The 17,313-nt window shown below is 43.6% G+C and overlaps 1 protein-coding gene across 1 annotated transcript; it reads right to left on the bottom strand.

Moving 5' to 3' along the window:
* Positions 1-12,281: 12,281 nt before the first annotated feature.
* Positions 12,282-14,048, bottom strand: CCIN (calicin). The gene has a single exon (XM_060102388.1). It carries the CDS (start codon positions 14,046-14,048, stop codon positions 12,282-12,284), a length of 1,767 nt encoding a protein of 588 aa, XP_059958371.1.
* Between the last annotated feature and the right edge of the window lie 3,265 nt (positions 14,049-17,313).

The following is a 17,313-nucleotide window of genomic DNA, read 5'->3' as shown; positions in this document are numbered from 1 at the left end:
GCTCAGCCCTTACCTGTAGTTTGGTTGATCTGGTCTTAGTCGGCGTATAAAAGACTTACAGAACTGAATTTACCATCATCCAGGTCCCAGACTGGCCACTGGGTTGTGCAAACATGGGACAGATCCAAATACCATTGCAAAATCTTTGAAGATTGAAATGAAATTCTAACCACAGCTCACAACAGGTCAGTTGGAACTTATGTCCGGAAACTAATTAGGTCAATTGCATACTAATACAAAAACATCAACATTCCTCATAGGATTTAAATAAGACTCAAGAGTCTCATGTCATGGTATTCAAAATATTTATGATACAATCTGGAATTACTTGGCATATGAATAACCAGGAAAATCTCAACTCACAAATAAAAAGTCAATCAACACATGTCAATGCCAAGATGACTTAGATATTGGCAATATCTGACAAAAACTTCACATGAGCTATTATAAAAATGCTGTAACAAATAACTGTAAACACCCTTGGAACAAATGGAAAACTAGAAAGTTTCAGTAAAGAGATGGAAAATATAAAGAATAACAAAATGGAAATGTTTGAACTGGAAGATTTTAAAAAGAAACTTAAAAACTCACTGGATAGACTCCAAAACAAAATGGAGATGACAGAGGTAAGAGTTATTGAATGTGAAGATTGATCAGTAGATATTAGTCTGAACAGTGAGGGAAAAAAAGAAAAAAGCTGACAAGAGCCCCAGGGACTTGTGGAACCACAACAAAAAGTCCAACATTCGTTCCATCAGACTCCTAGAAAGAGAAAGGGTGCAGAGCTGGAAAAAATATTTTAAATAATAAGAGCTGAAAACTCGTCAAATTTGGCAAAGACATAAATCTACAGATTCAAAAAGCTCAGTGAATCCCAAACAAAACAAAGCCAAATAAATTTATATCTAGACTCATCATGATAAAACAGCTGAAAGCTAAAGAAAATAAAAAATCTTGAAAGCAGCCAGACAAAAATAACACATTACTGACAAGGGAACAATGATTTGAATGAATGTTGAATTCTCATCAGAAACCATGAAGGCCAGAGGAAGTGGCACAACATTTTTAAGGTGTTGGAAAAAAGAACTATCAAGCTAGAATTTTATATCCAGTGAGAATATTTCACCTTCAGTGAATATTTCATGAAGATTTCATAAAGATAAAATAAAGTCATTCTCAGAAGGAGGAAAAGTAAGAGAATTCATGGCCAGCTGACATGTTCCAAAAGAAGTGCTAATGAAAGTTTTTCAGAGAAAAGGGAAATGACACCAAAAGGAAACTTGAAACATCAGGAATGAAGAAAGAGTGACAGAAATGATAAATATCTAGGTACATATAATAGACTATTATTTTTCTCTTGAGTTCTTTAAAATATGCTTGATATCTGAAAGCAAAAACATAACAGTGTCTGATGGGGTTTTCAGTGTTTGTAGGTGTAATATATAAGACAACTATAATATAAGGGAGGGAAGTAAAAGATCTATATGGCAGTAAGGTTTTTATATTCCACTTGAAGTAGGAAAATATTAATTTAAAAAAGACTATTGGGAAAGGTGGGAGGGAGGGATAAATTAGGAGTTTGGGATTAACATATACACAGTACTATATATAAAGCAGATAATCAACAAGGACCTACTATATAGCACAGGGAACTCTACTCAATATTCTGTAATAACCTAAATGGGAAAAGAATCTGAAAAAGAATAAAATATATGTATATGTATAACTGAATCACTTTGCTGTACACCTGAAAGTAACACAACATTATAAATCAACCATACTCCAATATAAAATAAAAAAATTTTTTTAAGACTACTAAGTTCAGTATGTACATTGTAATCCCTAAAGTAACCATAAAGCCTTTATACAAAGAGATATAGTCAAAACACAATAAATTAAGATGGGATACTAAAAAATTTTTCAAATAACCCAAAGGAAGGCAGAGGAATGAAAGAGGGAAAAGGGGGAAAAAAATAAAAAGATAGACCTAAATCCAAACGTATCAATCAATTGCATTAAATGTATTTTAAACACACCAATGGAAAAAAAAAAACAGAGGTGGTTAGAACGAATAACAAAACAGGAACCAATTGTATTCTACCTATAAGAAACTCACTTCAAATATAATAATATAGATAGATTCAAAGTAAAATGATGAAAAAAGATATGCCATGCAAACACTCATGTCAGACAAAGTAGACTCAAAGCAAGGAGAATTACAAAGGATAAAGGCATATATTACATAATGATAAAAGGATCAATTCACCGAGAAAACATTACAATTCTAAATATGTATGTAAAGCAACAACAATCTCAAAATACATGAAGCAAAAAGTGACAGAAGTGAAAGGAGAAACACAAATCCACAATTATAGTTGGAAAAAGTACAATGTATGTTCTCTGATTGTAATGGAATTAATGTAGATATCGCAAACAGAACGATATTAGGAAAATTCCAAACCTTTGGAAATTAAATAACACACTTCTAAATAACTCATGAGTCAAAGAGGAAGTCTCAAGGGGAATTGGAAAATATTTTGAACTGAATAAGTGAAAATACAACATATAGAATTTGTGGGATGTAGTTCTTAGAGTGAAATTTATAGTATTAAATGCTTATATTCGAAAAGAAGAGAGGTCTCAAGTAACTAATCTAAGTTTCCACCTAAGAAACTAGAAAAAGAAGAGCAAAATAAACTCAAAGCAAGCAGAAGGAAAGAAATAATAAGAGCATAAACCCATAAAACTGAAAACTGAAAAATAGAAAATTAATGAAATTAAAAGCTGGCTCTTTGAAAAAATTCAATAAATCTCTCGCAAGACTGGCAAGAAAAGATAGAGGACATAAATTACCACTATCACAGAATGAAAGACCTGGCAAACATTAAAAGGATAATAAGAGAATATTATGAACAACTCCACATAAATTTGACAATTTAAGTGAAATAGACAAATTCCTGAAAGCCATAAACTACTCAAACTCACCAAAGATGACATAGATACTCTAAATAGTCCTATAACTATCTAAGAAATTGAGTTTGTAGCTTAAAACCTTTCATGAAAATAAATCTCCAGACCAGATGGCACTGCTGGCCAGTTCAACTAAATATTTTAAAAAGTAAGACAAATTCTACACAATGTCTCCAGGGGAAAGAAAAAAGAGAGAAATGCACAATATTGTAAATCAACTATATTTCAATAAAAAGTTTTTAAAAAGAGGGAGAGAAAAAGGAGCACTTCCCAACTCATTTTATGGAGCAAGCATTACTTTGATGCCAAAAGTAGACAAAGGTAGTACCAAAAAGAAAAGAAAACTGTAGATCAATATCCCCTAAGAACAGAGATGCAAAAATCCTACAGAATGTTAGCAAATTGAATCTAGCAACATATAAAAAGAACAATATATCATGACAAAATGTAGCTTATCCCAGGATGCAAAGCTGGTTCAATATTTGCAAAATAAATCATTGTAATCCACCACATTCACAGTCTAATGAATAAAACTCACATAATTATATAAATTCACACAGAAAAATATTTGACAAAATTCAACATTCACTTTTTATAAAATCTCAGCAAACTAGGAATGGAGCAGAACTTCCTCAGCCTGATAAAGGACATCTATGAAAAACCTATTTAATGGTGAAAGACTGAATGCTCTCCCCCTAGGATCAGGGATAAGTCAAGGATGTTCCCACACATCATTCCCGTTCAACATTGTACTGGAAGTCCTAGCCAGCACAGCAAGACAAGAAAAAGACATAAAAGGCATACAGATTAGAGAGGAAGAAATAAATTTGTCCCTATTTGTAGATGACATGATTGTCTACATAGAAAATTTCAAGAAATCTACCCAATAAACTCCTAAAATAAGTGAGTTTAGCAAAGTTGCAAGGTATATGGTCAACACACAAAAATCAATTGTATTTCTATATAGTACTAGCAGTGTATTATTATAAACTAAAAAATTGAAAAGACCATTTACAATAGCTCCATATGATAACTTTACAAATAAAAACCTGAGGGCTTCCCTGGTGGCGCAGTGGTTGAGAGTCCGCCTGCCGATGCAGGGGACACGGGTTCGTGCCCCGATCCCGGAAGATCCCACATGCCGCGGAGCGGCTGGGCCCGCGAGCCATGGCCGCGGAGCCTGTGTGTCCGGAGCCTGTGCTCCGCAACGGGAGAGGCCACAGCAGTGAGAGGCCCGCGTACAGCAAAAAAAAAAAATAATAAAAAAAAAAATAATAATAAAAACCTGAGTGAATATATAGTGGATGGAATCTGGTAATATTTTAAAGAAATTATATAATTACTGAGGCTAATAATTATATAAATGTATATTATATTTTATATCAAAATTTATATGTAATATGTCATAGGCAAGTTAGGTTTATCCCAGGAATGGATGGATGGTTTTACATTGACAAATTAATAAAAGTGAATTGTCCTAAAACAAGGAAAAAACATGCTCATTTCAATAGATTCAGAAAAATATTTGATAATTCAACATCTATCACAATAAAAGCTTTTAGCAACTTGGAATAGAGGGAACTTCCTTAAAAAAAAACCAAGTCATTATTTATACATGATATAATTGTGTATATGGAAACTATGGAAATATCTCCAAATAAATTATTACAAATTCTTTCTATATTCTGGATACAAGTCCTTTGCCAGATAGGTGATTTGCAAATATTTTCTTCAATATGTGGCTTGTCTTTTCATCCACTTAACAGTGCCTTTCCCAGAGCAAAAGTTTTTCATTTTGATGAGGTCCAATTTACCAGTTTTTAAATGGATCATGCTTTTGGTGTCATATTTAAGAAATCTTTGCTTAACCTCCAGTTACAAATATTTTGTCCATGTTTTCTTCCAGAAGTTTTGTAGTTTTACATTTTACATTTAGAGCTGTGATTCATATTGAGTGGAGAGAAGATATTTACCACATGTACAACTGATAAAGGGCTCACATCTAGAATATCTAAACATCTCCTACAATCTGCTAAATACATAATGAATATACAGAAATCAACTGTATTTCTATAGACTAACTATAAAAAGAGGAAATGAATTTTTAAAAGAATATAATATACATAACTATATATATTTTAATAACATTTGTTAATTTTAAATCATCAAGTACCTAGGAATAAATCTAACAAAAGTTGTGTAAGACCTCTACAAAGTATAAAACTTTAAGAGGAATTAAAGAAGGCTCCCCAAAATGGAAACATACCAAGTCCGTGAATTTTAAAAACTGATATTCAAATATATATGAAATTTTCCTAAATTGATCTGTAAATTCATTGCAATCACAACCAAAATCCCAAAAGTTTTTTTGGGGGGGATCTTGACAATGAATTCTAAACTGTATAGGATATGTTAAAGCTATAGAAATGGAGGCTGTGGTACTGGCATAAGGTCAGATGGATAGACTAATGGAATAAGAGAGCTCATAAGCATGTCCACCCATGTATGGACATGAGATTTACAATGAAGGTGGCACTGCGGAGAAGTGGGAAAATTGGTACTGGGACAATTATATATCCATATGGGATATTCGTGTCCTCTGGGTAGAGAATGGTTTCCTCAAGTATCATGAGCAGTATCCAAAAACAAAAAGACAAATCAGACTAACTAAAATTAAAATATACCATTATGAGTGAAAGGGTAAGCCACAGAGTGGAAGAAGATATTTACCACATTTGAAACTGGTAAAGGACTCATATCCAGTATATATTAAGAATGCCAACAAGTCAAAAAGAGAAAATAGTCAACCAAATAGAAAAAAGCAAAGATTTCACAAAAGAGGAAATCCAAATGTCCAATAAACATTAAAAGGTGCTTAACCTATAATTATCAATCAAGAGAATGCAAATTAAAACTGCATGGAGATAATACTTCATAATCTGATCGGCGATAATAAAAGTCGGACAATGCCAAGTACTGGCAAGCATGTAGAAACGACAGGACTTCTCATGTACTGCTGATGGCAATGGAAACTGGCACAATCACTTTGCAGAATAGTTTGGCATTATCTAGAAATGAAGACAGCAATTCCACTGCTAGGTATATGTCCCAGATAAACTTGCGTACACGTGCACCAAGATACATTCACAAGAATAGCATTGCCTGTAATTGTCCAAACTGGAAACAACCCAGATGTCCATCAACAGGAGACTGGATAAATGAAAGGATATGTGCACATGACAGAAAACTATCCAGAAGAGGGATGGGAAGAACTACACCTACATACAACAACATGGATCAACTGTGAAAACAATTTGACTGAAAGAAGCCAGACACAAAATAATTCACACTGTACAATTCTCTTATGTAAAGTTCAAGACTAAACTAATCTGTGTATTAGAAATGCTTACTTAGATGGTAAACTATATAGAAAAGCAAGGAAGGCATTATCATAAAGGTCAGAGGGGAGAGAAGGGATATAATCAGGAAGGGGGCCACATAGGAGACTTTTGAGGTATTGGCAATATTCTATCTCTTGAACTCAATAGTGGTTACATGGATATTTACAATATTTACAATAATTCGTTAAGCTATACAATTATGTATTGTCACTTTTCTATGTGTGTTATATCCCTAATAAAAAAGGTTTTCATGTTTCTTACAAGTCTGAATAAAGCATTCTAATAATAAAATTTCTAAAATTTTTTTTTGGCCACACTGCATGGCATGTGATATCTTAGTTTTCCAACCAGGGATCAGACCCACGCCCCCGGCAGTGGAAGCACAGAGTCGTAACCACTGGACCACTAGGGAAGTCCCAAATTTTGTTTTGATTTTTTAAATTTTAATTGTAATTTTTTTGGCCATGCTGCATGCTTGAGGGATCTCAGTTTACTGACCAGGGATTGAACCCGGGCCCTCAGCAGTGAAAGGGCGGAGTCTTAACCACTGGAGTGCCAAGGAATTCCCAATAAGCGTTCTAACTTACAGTTGATATATTTACTTTTGCTCAAAGATATAACACTGTTCTATGGAAAGTAAATGTGGGGGACTTCCCTGGTGGTGGCAGTGGTTAAGAATTCACCTGCCAATGCAGGGGACATGGGTTCGAGCCCTGGTCCGGGAAGATCCCACATGCCACAGAGCAACTAAGCCCGTGTGCCACAATTACAGAGCTTGCACTGTAGAGCCCGCGAGCCACAACTATTGAGCCCATGAGCCGCAACTACTGAAGCCCGCATGCCTGGAGCCCGCCCTGCCACAAGAGAAGCCACCGCAATGAGAAGCCCGCACGCAGCAACGAAGACCCAATGCAGCCAAAAATAAATAAATTAAATAATAATTTTTTTTAATTTAAAAAAAAGAGGAACTTTTTATGTCATCCTTTAAATGGTACCAAATATGCAAATAGACCCAGGAGAATGGGAGTGCTTTCTTATTACTGAGAATGGTGAAAATGCAGAGAGGACATGCTTGGTAGTGGATATTTTCTAACATACTTTTAAAAATCTTAAATATTCTAAGATAGATGGCTAGGTAGGAAGGCATAGAGACTTGTCATGATTCTGTTGCCTGAATGAAATAATACATAGAGACTTGTCATGATTCTGTGGCCTGAATGAAATAATGCACTACAACGGTCACGTTTCTGAGCCATGCTATCTTTGTTTTGTCTTCACAGAACTCTTCCCCAAGAGTAATACTTTCTCTGCTAACAGTTGAGCACAGAAGAGGCAAGGTTATTAAACAACTGTAATCAAAAATAAGTCCCTGAGGGCTTCCCTGGTGGTGCAGTGGTTGAGAGTCCACCTGCCGATGCAGGGGACACGGGTTCGTGCCCCCGTCCGGGAAGATCCCACATGCCGCAGAGCAGCTGGGCCCGTAAGCCATGGCCGCTGAGCCTGCGCGTCCGGAGCCTGTGCTCCACAACGGGAGAGGCCACAACAGTGAGAGGCCCGTGTACCACACACACACACAAAAAAGCCCCTGAAAAGATATCCAGCATCATTAGGCATCAGGGCAATACAAATCAAAACCACAATGACATGTTACTTTCTCCCACTAGGATGACTATATCTGGGAAGACAGATAATAAGTGTTGGTGAGGGTGCAGAAAAATTAGAACCCTAATACATTGTAGGTGGGAATGTAAAATGATGCAGCTCCTCTGGGAAACAGTCTGGCAGTTCCTCAAATGGTTAAACATAGAGTTAAAATTTGATCTAAAAATTCTATTCCTATGTATATACCCAAGAGAAATGAAAACATATGTGAACACAAAACCTTGTACACAAATGTTCCTAGAGCACTATTCATTATAGCCAAGAAGTGGAAACAACCCAAATGTCCATCAATTAACTGATAAACGGATACATAAAATGTGGTATAACCTCACAATGGAATAGTATTCAGCTGTAAGAAGGAATGAAGTACTGGCACATGCCACAACATGGATGAACCTTGAAAACATTATGCTAAGTGAGAGCTAGAAAAAAGGTCATATTTTATATGAAACATCTAGAATAGGCTAATCTATAGAGACAGAAAGTAGATTAGTGGTTGCCTAGGGCTGGGAAAATGATGGGGTTGGAGTGTCACAGGTAACAGGTACAAGGTTTCTTTTTGGAGCGATGAAAATGTTCTAAAATTGATTGTGGCAATGACTGTACAACTCTGTGAATATATAAAAGCCACTGAATTCTATACTTTAAGTGGGTGAATTGTAGTATGTGAATTACACCTCAATAAAGCTTTTAAAAATATGTCATCGTACCATTGTGCTATTTAACATTTCTGAAAAACTCAACTTGGACCAAAATACCCCAGTTTCTAACACCAGATTTCACACCTTAGCAGAAACACTGTCTAGAAAAGCCAGAAAAATACAATAAACTCTTCTTTGGATATTGGTGTCTTGATGAAAGGAGTCTTCGCCGACACTTCACTGACACCAGTTTATATCCTTACGTGGCATCCGGGGCAGTGCATCCTGGGAAGATTTGGGATGGTTAAAGTTTGCTCTGTGTGTGTGTGTGTGTAAAATGTTTGACAGATAATTTTGAAAGGGAAGATGGGAAGAGGGAGCTAGAATGAAATCTCCACCACAGGTGTATTCTCAGATCAATTTTAGGAAAAAGTTGAGGATCTGGAAACTGATTCCCTTAAAACTATGAATGTCTGAATTTCCCTTGGAAAGACTTCATGTACCCCAGTTTGAAGACCTGGATTGTAGTACAAAAGTCATGTCTTTCAAGACCATAATCTCTGCTATGAATTGCTAAAGTTCCCCTAGCAACAAAAGAATTGGACTCTGATTCCTACATTCAGCTGTGTCAGTCTCCTAAAGGTGATAAACCCTGATGCTTCAGCTTCATGGTCTAATTTTAATGTGGGAAGGAGGAAGGAAAGGCCACATTGGTTAATATATCAAATTATAATCCCACTATGCTAAAAATCTCCCATTTTAGCAAGCACTCAAGTGATTCTGCTGCAGATGGGAGTGCCCAATACTGCCCAGTACTGCAAGGAAAAGAAAGAATGCTGAGAAAAAGACAGAGGACAGTGTCATCAGGAGACAGTTTGGTGGCATGGTGGGAACAGAAGCCAGACTGAGTGGGTTAGAGATTGGTCTGGAGCCAGAGAGCAGAAGCAATATTTAGGAAGCTCAGCTGAGGAGAGATATGCCCAGATAGCAAGAGGCGGACCTCAGAACTGAGGAGGGTTTGTTTTCAGGATAGGAGAACCTTGATAGGAGCACCTTTACGGGATGAAGAGAAGACATCAGGAAGGGGATGTGGAGAGAGACTGGCACTGGGGAGCCTGAAAAGTTGTGAGGTCACAGAATGGAGTGACAGGGAGGGGGGCTTCCCTGGTGACGCAGTGGTATAAGAATCCGCCTGTCAATGCAGGGGACATGGGTTCGAGCCCTGGTCCGGGAAGATCCCACATGCCACGGAGCAACTAAGTCCGTGCGCCACAACCACTGAGCCCATGAGCCACAACTACTGAAGCCCGCGTGTGTAGAGCCCATGCTCTGCAACAAGAGAAGCCACCGCAATGAGAAGCCCGCGCACCACAACAAAGAGTAGCCCCTGCTCGCCGCAACTAGAGAAAGCCCGCGCGCAGCAACGAAGACCCAACGCAGCCAAAAATAAATAAATTAAAAATAAAATAAATAAATTTATTTTTTTAAAAAAAGAGAGAGACAGGGAGGGGTCAGCTTTGAGTCGTGGAAGGACACCTCTTCCTCTGAGGTGCAGAAAAGAAGCAGAAGCTCTGGGGGATAAGGGATTGTTTATGGTGCTAGGTAATTTGATCTCTATTTCTTTGGAGTTCTGGTGGCAGAATGAGAGGTAAGTGGCTGAGAAGAAAGAGAAAGGAAGGACCCGGCCCCAGGACACCAGAGAAGGTTGGAGAATCAGCACTAGGGAATGGCATCTGGTGTCATAAGAGGTGACTCTGGGGTCAGCCAAGCCTGCTGGGGTGCTGATGGGGCAGCTGGGCTTAGCTGCGTGGGTCTGTAAGACCCTGTTCTTCCAGCTGGGGGACGCAATGAAGTGAGCAGAGGCGGGGGCTGCCCAGGATTGGAGAAGTGAGAAACGTGGGAGAGGTTCCAGGGGAGAGCACGTCAGCTGTGACGTCCAAGGTCCTGGCCTGCAAGGAGGAAAGTAAGACTTGGGCAGAGCGGTAGGCTTTGAAGAGGGAGGCCACCTGTCAGGGAAGTCAGGAAGACGCTGCGAGGGAGGTGGAGCAGGCCTGAGTGGGAAAAGGCAGGGGATGGAGCAGATCTGAACCATGAGGATATGTAAAGTATCCTGCACTGTATAATACAGTCGCCACTAGTTTTGTGGGGCTTTATGTATGTAGTTAGTCCAAAATGAGCCATGCTGTAAGTGTAATACACACTGGCACAGGGACCTGCACAGAGAGGCCTCAGTGACTGGTGTGTGTGTGTGTGTGAATTGATGAGTGGACAAGTAAATTCATGAATGAACGAGTGAATGGGTGAATGAGGATTATATATAGTGTTCGAGGACGTGAGTCAGTTTCTTCTAAATTGTTGAGGATCATATGCAAGTACACGAATGAAAGGGAAGAGGGAGTTAGAATTGAGGAGAGCTCACTAAGACTTTGAGGTAGGAGTCTCAAAGAACATTTTATGGAACCTAACTTAATATAAAGACCCAAGACCCTAGACCCTTGCCTCACGCCTCTTTTTTTTCTTTTCAAAAAGTACTCCCAAAGCACTTTAATATATGCCAGGGACTGTTCTAGGCATTTTGCACATCACATCACCCTGTGAGGTAGGCGCTCTTATTGTCCCCCTTTTACAGATAAGGTAACTAAGGCACAGAGATATCAATAGCTTTCCCAGGATTACCCAGTAAGTGATGGAACTGGTATTTGAACCAGGCCATCTGTCCCCAGTGTCCAGACCCCTAACTGCTACACCATCCTGTCTCTCACCCCATCATCTCGCCTTATCGCCAATCTTCTCTCCAACAGAGATGCAGGTTCCTTTTTCTCTCCCATTACTCAGCTCTCTTCCACCCCCAGCTCCTCAGAACTTGTATTCCTGGAGAAAGTTCCCAATGAATCTTGCTTACTGGAAACAATTGTTAAGTAAACCCCCAACTTTCCCACAAATGAGACACAAACACACCATAGCTGCGTGGCCAAACACAACAGCCAAGTAACCCTGCCTCCCCTCCTATCCCAACCCCACTCCCTTTGCCCGCATCCCTGAGCCTGGCTCACACTGCCTTCCCCCTCCCCAGCCCGGGAGGCTCCTCTCCCAGACCTGAGATTGGCCCTCCCCTGCCTTCCTAGGCAGACTCAAGGGAAATGAGTGATGGAGGAGTCTGAGGCTTCACAACTCTAAGTAAATGTCTTAACTGTCAGTCTAGCAGATGCCCGCAAGGTGACTACAGGGGTATAGAATAGGGGGCCTTCCAGACATCACCTTGGCCAGTGCCTGGGAGATGCCTCAATCTCACCCACCAGGGATTCCCTTCCAGTCTCTGCTTGGATCTCTCCAGTGACAGAGTAGCCCTGAATTTCCACCCACTGGGAGCCACTACCCAGGAGATGCCTTGATCCCACACATCAGGGACTCTTCCAGCCTCAGCCTGGATTCCTCCAGTGACAGAGTGGCTGTGAACTTCTCCCCACTGGGGGTAGCTGTAGCCCAGCATCTCCACCTTTAGGGCCAAAGACTGAGAAGGAACCAACAGGCCATCTTCTTCTCTTTCTCTCTCTCATTAAATTGTGAATAATAATGCATTTACTTATTCTCCCACTTAAAAAGCCGTTTAAATCCTTTGAAGAATCTTGCGAGGTAGCTTGGCTAGACAGCAGGCAGGACAGTCCAGGGCCACTGGTGGGGGGGCCAGGGTCTTCCACTTGCCTGCGTTTTGGTCCAGCATGTAGGCGTTTGGATTGATGGTGTAGTCCTTTGCCTGGACATCACTGGCTGTGGTGATACCTCCACATACAAACACCTTGTTGTCTCCAATGGAGCATATAGCATGGGACACATCCAGGGGGCAGCTGTTGGGCAACAGAGGCACTGCGGCAGTTGTCTTGTTGGCCTTTATCTTCTGCAGGTTGATTTCCAGACTCTGCCAGTGGCTGTACACACAGAGGATGTTGTCCTGATGAAAAGAGAGCAGGGGCCGGTGGTTGAACTCAATGGGGAAGGTGATACACTGGACCACGTCCCCAGTGTTGGTGTCAAAGCAGTCCACCACCCCGACCCGGGTGATGTAGCCCTTCACCAAGCACCGCCCAGTGACAATGTACAGGTTCTGGTCACCCTTGGTGATCACGGCTGTGCTGTCCATAGGGACGCTCATCTTCCCTGCCAGGCACCAGGCCTTCCTGCACTCGTCATAGCGATAGATGTTAGAGACATACCTCCTTGGGGCAATGCTCCCACCCACTGAGTACACTGTCCCCCCGCAGGTCACCATGGTGTGGAAGACAAGCCCAACTGGCAGGTCGGGCAACTTGGTCCAGGAGTTGTCATCCATGTCATACCGCCAAGCCGTCTTCAGCCCTGAACTCTGCTCAGTGATACCACCAGAGATGTAGATGTAGCGACCAGCAGAGGTGGCACTAAGTGCTGCTGCCCGATAGGGCATCTCTGAGAGCTTCAACCACAGGTTCTCCTGAATGATATAAGCAAACAGTCCATTGCTGAACTTGCCGTGGGCCTTTTGGCCACCTAGGATGACCACTGCATCAAGCAGGGCCCCTTTCCGCTGGTAGCTCAGCAGGCTGGTTGGCCTCTCCTGCCTGCGGTCCACAAGGACACTCTCAATCAGGGTTGTGTGGGCTGAGCTGCTCTCCATGCCCATCAGCTTGTTGCTGGCATGCATCAGCGTCTTGTTGGAGACAGCATTAAGATTGATGTAATCGAAGAACTTCTTGAAACACTTCTCCCGCTCATCCTTCCGGAAGTATACCCAATCGATGAGTGCATTGAGAGCCTGGTCCTCATTGAGCACATGCAAGTTTTCATCTCGGAGCAGGCGGCCGAAGATGACAGGTGGACAGTGCATGAAGTGCATGGAGGCCTCAGGACTGGCCCAGTAGTGGAAGTCGTCGCGAATGCCAGAGTAGGCCCAGTCTGATACCTCTCTGAGCTCAAACAACTCAGCCAAGAGGAGGTAGTGAAAGCAGTTGGCACGGTGGATGGACTTAATCAGGAAGTCACTGCAGTGAATTCGAAGGCGTGGTATGTTGAAATACTGGGCCCCACGAAGCAGCTCCTCCACATTCTTCTCTGAGATTACCACCTTTCCGCTGTAGAAGTAGTCCAGGAGCTGGTCCACCGTGGTCGGACTCAGGTAGTTGGGGTCAATGGTGATAAAGAGCTCATCAGTGGTCTTCACGTCGTTGTTGGAGATGAGACTCTTCACCCGTGAAGAGACCGCGGCCAGCACATTGCGATGTGCAAAGAAGACATGGTGGTCCACAGTCAGGGCCATGTCCCAGTACTCTCTGCGTTTTCTCTGTTTGTTCAGGTTCTGCAGCACAAAGCTGTTGTAGTTTTTCTCGGTGAACTCCAATTTCATGGTGAATCTTGCTGGCTGAGGCAGAACAGCAGCAGGTACTGGAGAACAGATTTTCTCAGGCCTTTGGGATTCAGACTGATGGTTGTTTGCAGAGCAGTTGATCAGGGAGGAGTGGGGGTGGGAGAGAGGATGATGTCACAGAGTGGATGAGGTCATCACAATGCAGGCCCCCCAGAGGCCTTTCTCAGAGGCACAGGGCTTTTCTCCCCTCTGATGGCCCTGAGCTGCCAAGGCCAGATGCCCTGCCAGGGCCTAGTGTCAGGGCCCAGAACTCAGGAGGAGACTCAGAGATGGGTCACAACTCCCACCTGGGACCTTCAACCTCAGTTCAGGGCTGCTTCTGGAATGTCAGAGCCAGTTTGGGCAGGGGTGGTGTGGAGAGGGTCAGGAAGGCCGGGGGTGGGGGGAAGGAAAGGGATTATTAGATCATCTAGAAGAATTTACATTGTACAGGAGGGAAACTGAGGCCCAGAGAAGAGAAGGGACTTGCCCAAGATCACATAGCCAGTTGGAAGCAGAACAGGGCCTGGAACCCAGGCCTTCTGTAATGTAGGATTTTTCCCACCCTTCCGGGACGCTCATAACTACTCAGCTTTCCTCTGTCTCTGATTTTCAAGCCCCAAAGCACATTTCTCTGCCAAGGCTCCTGGATATCAGAGAAGAAAAGCTCTGTCCTTTGGCTTCTGACCTTTGTGGTTACAGATACCATTCTTTATAAAATAGAGGGAGAGGCAGAGGCCACTCCCAGGAGCAGGGACACAGGAGTAAGCTGCGTACTGGGGGCTGGGAGGGCCTTCAAAGCCCTGATTATTTCAGTTCCACTGAAAACTAGGACATTCTCTCCACATTTCCAAGTCTCTAGCTTGTAAAATGTTGGGGGTTGTGATGGGTCTGCTCTCTCCATCAAGTGTGGACTTCTCTCTAAACCTCAGTTTCCTTCTCTGTGAGATGGGAATAATAATAGTACCCGCTTCAAAGATTAATAAGAGGGCTTCCCTGGTGGCGCAGCGGTTGAGGGTCCGTCTGCCAGTTCAGGGGACACGGGTTCGAGCCCTGGTCCAGGAGGATCCCACATGCCGCGGAGCAACGAAGCCCGTGAGCCACAACTACTGAGCCTGCGCACCCTAGAGCCCGTGCTGCGCAACAAGAGAAGCCATCGCAATAAGAAGCCCGCGCACCGCAAAGAAAAGTAGTCCCCCCGCTCACCACAACTAGAGAAAGCCCGCGCACAGCAACGAAGACCCAACGCAGCCAAAAAAAAAAAAAAGATTAATACGAGTTTACAAGAGAAAAGGACTAGAAAGTGTTAAGCACAGTGTTTGCCTCGTAACAAACCTTCGATAGTTGCTAGCCGCCATTACTTTAATATTACACCAGTTCGCCAAGCTCCGGCGTCCTTGGCTGGCTGCTCCCTTCGGAAACCCTTGTGGTGGTTCTCAGTTTGCGGTGGTTGGGAAGTCTGCAATCCCCATCCCCTCCGGCCGGGCTCCATGCGCTCCCTCGGCCACGCGGTGGCGCTAGAGGGTCATCTCCCGCCTGGGAGCGGCGCACCGCCCCCCACCCCCTCCTCCCTGTAGCCGGGCCTCCTACGATCAACACAAAACACAACTGTGCCCATTTTCCAGAAGGGGGTATTGAGCCCCAGACTGCGGGCGCAGGGCCGGGCGGCCAGAGAGGAGCCATCCAGACCCCGAGGGGGACCCTCGGCGCCCCGCGGGGTGGGGTGCTCGCGGGCTCGGCCGGCTCGCACGTCCACTGCACTCCCCGCCTCCGAGCGGGCGTGGGTCCCTCGGGGTTCCCGAGGCGCGGCTGTACCCAGGAGGGGATAAGGACCAGTCGGAGCCTCCCACGGAGGAGGGCCGTCTCCTGCGGGCCCCACCCGGACCAGCCTTTGGGGGCTCCCAGGAAGGGGCTCAACACGCAGACCCTGGCGGCCTTGGCGTGGTCGTGCAGAGAGGACCTGGCCTCGGGCCGCGTCCTTGATCTCCTCCAACCTGGGCCCTGAGGCCCACTCCTGACTCTCAAGCCGTCCTTAGCGTCCCTACTAGGAAAACTGTCATTGCAGCCCGGGGAATGTGAGCCTGCCAGGTCTTTCCCTCCCTGGTGTAGTCAAGTTCTCATTATTATTCACTGTCTCTCCCTCATCCTTTCATTCCAGACCTGGCTTTTTCTTAATTTGAAAATTATTTTAAAGTACCTACCTTTTAATGCTGAATTTGTTCACCTTGATATCTTCAGGGTTAGAGGCACTCAGTCTCTTGAGATACGTGTCTGCACAGGACTAAGACTTTCCGTTTTCCCCAAAGGAACAAAGCTTGGCTTTCAGCCCCTCCACAGACTAGCTGTGTGGCTGAGGTGAGTTCCACCTGGTCCGTTCTCTCCCTGTGAGGATAATTGAGCTCTAATTGCTTCTCCAGCTCTGATCTCTGGAGAGGGGAGGCGAGAGGCAGCAGTGACTCAGGCAGAGGAGGATGAGCTCTCTTGGTGCTGCTGTCAGACGCTTGTCACTCCCATTGGCTTCCAGGCCTGCCCACCCAGGGTCAGGCCCTGGTGCTGCACCACTCCTTTGCCCACACACCCACTTTGGCGGAGGAGGTGGCCATGCCCCTCTGTTTTTGTTTCAGGTCCCAGAACACCATGGAGGGAAGGTCTTTCATCAGATGCTTCCTTCCAGTTAAGAAAGTTGGGCTTATGGGCCATCATGGAGACCTGAAAGCATCCAGTAGACTTAACTCCATGTGCCAGACCTTGTACAGCTGGACAAATTGGGGCCCAGAGGGGGGAAGGGGCTCGTCCAACTCAGTTCACAGAGCTAGGGCTGGGAGCCAGGGTTCCCAGCTCCTTCCTCTGCCCTCTGGCTGCAAAGGAGAGCCGGCAATCTGGCTTGTCTTCTCCTGTTGAACTTGTGGGAGTTGCCATCTTTAAGAAATCCATTAAAGAAGTTAGATATGTGCCCACCGGCTCAGCCAGCTTTGTTGTCTGGCTCTTCTTCAGCCTGGAAATCTCCTCTGGTCAGCTTGTTCCTTACTCCAGTCAACTGAGGAAACAGACTCCAGCCTAAAGAGGCTGGCAGCCGGCCAGTGTCCACCACCTAGTTATGTATGTGTGTATTGGGTAGAGTGTGTCCCTAGGAGCCCCAGGAAATTCAATGACTGGTCATTGAGTTTGTGTTGCTCGTGGTAGCTGCCCAGGTGTGGCCAGAATAGGATCTCATCTCAAGGCCCTCAGCTGGGTCTCTTTACTCCATCCATCCTCAGCTTCCGGC

The sequence above is a fragment of the Mesoplodon densirostris genome, chromosome 6 (genome assembly GCF_025265405.1).
Source record: "Mesoplodon densirostris isolate mMesDen1 chromosome 6, mMesDen1 primary haplotype, whole genome shotgun sequence".
Lineage (NCBI taxonomy): Eukaryota > Metazoa > Chordata > Mammalia > Artiodactyla > Ziphiidae > Mesoplodon > Mesoplodon densirostris.
The sequence above is the reverse complement of the archived record's forward strand: the minus strand, read 5'-3'. Positions and strand labels throughout refer to the sequence as shown.